The 3,571-nt window shown below is 54.2% G+C and overlaps 1 protein-coding gene across 1 annotated transcript; it reads left to right on the top strand.

The window, feature by feature from the left end:
- Positions 1-3,525, top strand: EMWEY_00027140 (hypothetical protein, conserved; the record flags this gene model as incomplete). The annotated part of the gene is made up of 5 exons (XM_013478144.1): positions 1-1,759; positions 2,132-2,245; positions 2,355-2,672; positions 2,904-3,188; positions 3,454-3,525. Coding segments are annotated over 5 exons (2,548 nt in total), but the record flags the coding sequence as incomplete, so codon positions are not given.
- Positions 3,526-3,571: the final 46 nt, after the last annotated feature.

Genomic DNA, 3,571 nt, shown 5'->3' with positions numbered 1-3,571 from the left:
ATGCAGAGACGGGGGCTGGTGCTGGTGGCCCTTCTAGGGCTCCTGCTGTGCTGCTGGTCTTTGCGCGTGGAGGGCGCTAAGGGAAGCAAGGCGAACCCCAGCCCAGGTTCGCCCGTTGCTGAGGATGAGCCCGTTGGGGCTGAGGTGCCTGCAAATGAAGCTGCGCCGGATGATCGGTATCCTAGTGCCTTGAAACGCCTAAGGGGGGCAATTCAGAGGGCTCAGCCCCTTTGGACGTTCAGAATGCAGTCTTTACGGAGGAACCGTGATGAAATGAGGTATGAGTCTTCAAAGGTCCCTAGAAAAGCCTCTAGGCACCGAGCGCTGCTACTAGCCCTATTGATTGGAACTGCTGTGCTTCTCCGTAGCATTCACCTCGCTATATCCAGCAATAAGTTTAGAGACAACAGTGCTCTCAGAAAGAGGCTCCAGGTGTGGATGGAACTGTTAGAAATTGAAAAGGCGAAACTGGCGAAGCTGAAAAACAACTTGGCGGAGTTGCAGAGTGCGAACGACCATAAAGAGGGGCTCCTTCAGAGCCAGCGGCTGCACATAGAACAGGAACAAATGCTTTTGCGCGGCGAAGAGGAAGAACTGAAAAAGAAGGAGACCCGCGTGGAGGGTCTCAGGGAGACCCTGGAGGCGGTGGAGAGAGAAGTCGCACGGGCACAAAGTGTGTTAGAGGGGCGAGACTTGGAAAGCGAACGAGCTCAAAACAGAAAGACTAGGGGGTTTCGCACAGCTAGCCAGGCCGTTGACCTGATGCAGCAGGTGGGGGCGGCGTTTGACACGGCGGCTTATACAGGATCTCGTTCCAAATCGAGGTCTGCCTTTTCAGCGGATCACATGGAGCTCACGACAATGCGTGCTGCAATGTCCGTGTTAGACTCGCTCCCAAAGAAGCCGTTGACTTCCGACCAAGCCAAGGACATTCTGAAAGCCCGCCGGCTGTTGCTGGGGGCCGTCGTCCGGTGTCAGGCTGCAACATGGGGCGCCATAAGGCGGCTACTGCAGCTGAAGGCGGAGTGGCAGACAGAGATGCTTCTGGAGCAATCCGGTGAATCTGGGCTCGACAACTTGAGCGCCCTGGCGGAGGAGGAGTGGTACATGCAAGATAAGATGCAAGAGCGCAGCAAGCGCGACCTCAAATATCTTGAAAACCAGATGCAGATATGCTTGACGAGGCAGCAACAGCTGCAGGAGCGCCTGGCCTCTAGCGAACCCCTTGACGAGCAGGAAGTAAGTAAGCTGGAAGTCTTGCTCTTCCATTGGGAAAACTACGAACTAACCGTGCGCGCCCGAAAAGCGCTCATCTTGTCGACGGAAGCTCAGGCCTTTACAACCCGCGAGGCGTTTCTCAGGGAAAGGCTCGCGCGAGTGCAGCGAGCCTTCGACCAAAAGGCATATAGGCGGAGGCGGCTGCCGACCGATAGCATTCGGCTGACCGAGATAGAGACATCTATTTCGGCAATCAGCGAGGAGCTGGCGGAGCTCAAGCAGATATACGATATGGCCAAAAATATCAGAGCGGACTATGAGTACACTCGTATTGAAGGGGAGGAGCTGCCGACTCTGAGGAGCGACAAGCAGCCCTTAGACCCTCTGCAGCATTTGGAATATGAAGACAAACGCCGTGAAAGTGTGTACTCGAGGCCTGTCACGGCCTCTCTGGTAAGAAGACAAACAGCAATTCAGCTTCCACAGGGGCAGTATCTCCCAACTTCTCTCGCCGCCCTTGCGCCTCCGGAAGAGCAATCTGGTGAGCCACCATATCGTCTTCTAACCGGGACTGGAACAAATGATCCTGCCACAGTTAGGCTTACACTAGCCCCCTTCTCGTGTCGATGTACTGCCTCCAGGACAGCGTACACCCATATCAGACGGCAGTATCAGTCCAAAGCTAGAGACGTTGCCACCGACACCCCCTTCTCCTCCCCGTAAGGCCGCTAGCCCTTTTTTCTGTCCTTCGTCTAACGCTCATCATCCCCGAGAAACCCCATTTTGTTACCGGCGAACCACAGGGCTGCATCTGTAGCATATTTAGACGCTATGCAGCGGCTTCTCAGCGTTCCCAGAGTCTTTCTGTGCTCTGCGCGAAACCGAGATGAGCGTTTGGCTTCTGAAAATTCAGGACACGGTGACGTTGCTTACCGATACGAATACTACCACCCCGGGGCCGACGATAGACGGAGAACAATGGAAGCAGCTTCGCCGAGTTATGATAATACCAGGGGAGTCCCATTAGGTAAGGCAACTCGCAGGTGTCGTCTGCGTCTATTATACAGTTTCTGGGCAATATTTGCTGCGTTCTCGCCACTTGATTGCCCAACATATTGTGCACGTTGACGATGCAGCTGGATCTAAGGTCCTTGCGAAACTTGCAGCTGAATCTAAGGTCCTTGAGAAAGTTGCAACTGAATCTAAGGTCCTTGCAGAACTTGCCAACCTGAATGAATCTGCAGACGATGGTGGAGTGCGTCGAGATACGTTTGGCCGTGACGTGAAGGACATTCCCTTGCTAGCAGCTCACACTCCCGTGTTGATGCGGCCTCCAGAACCTGCCTATATCCCCGGCAGATCACCCAGATTACCCGAGGGCGTTGTCTTGGAACAGGACATGACGGACGACGAAGCCAGTGTTTCACCGCCGAAAAGCAGGGTTGATGAAGCCGGTATGATCAGTGACTATTGAAAAGAATTCAAACACGTCGGCCATCCTTTGACAACACTGCCAGGCTTTGACACTGGCATATGGTTACAGCCTCCTTTGGCGATTTAGGCTTCTTTGTAGATCATAGCCATAATATGTGTAGATGGGCAGCAACGTTGGCCCAGCGTTTCCTAGCCGCCTTCCTGTGCTCCTCTCGACAGCACAAGGTGTGTCGTGACTTTTGACAATTCAGGTGGATGGCACAGCCCTGTTCCCTTCGTTGATCTTTTCTCCTACATAACAGCACGCCCTGATTCACCAGAAGGTGGTGATGGATCTGCCATGAATATGGGTGAGGAAGGCTCAGCGCTTGGCGAAGACAGTACATCTGAAGATGGAGAGGTTCCCCCGTTGCCAACTGCCCCGCCCGTTCCGCCACCTGTGTCTGAGGCTGCCGGTGTACCCGTGGCGGAGGCGGCGATTACCCAAACTCCAGGCAGCGAGCAGGTGCCGGAGGAGCCGGAATCAGGAGATGAAGGTGAGAAAGCGTTATTGCCCGATTTCGGATGTGAACCTAGACTACCCACAGGTATAGAATGGCCGACACCCAGATATGGCCACAAGTATAGAATGGCCGACACCCAGATATGGAGGCCCGCCAATGGATACGACAGAAGAATGTGATTTCTTTCTTAGCAAAAATGAAACTCTTTTGCTTGGCGAGGCCAGGGCCCTGGAGCAAATCGCCCTGCCACAATGCGATGTAGGCTAGCCCCCCTCGCGTGTCATTGCTTTGCCATCAGAACGACCTACAACTCCATCAGAAGGGTCAGCCCGTTCAGATCTGCGGAGCGAATCTCCGAGCCCGCCGCCCAGTAAGACCTTTTCCCTTTTTTCTTTGCTTCTGCTACCGGTCATCAG

This window comes from Eimeria maxima, genomic scaffold (genome assembly GCF_000499605.1).
Source record: "Eimeria maxima Weybridge genomic scaffold, Emw_scaff299, whole genome shotgun sequence".
NCBI lineage: Eukaryota > Apicomplexa > Conoidasida > Eucoccidiorida > Eimeriidae > Eimeria > Eimeria maxima.
The sequence above is the reverse complement of the archived record's forward strand: the minus strand, read 5'-3'. Positions and strand labels throughout refer to the sequence as shown.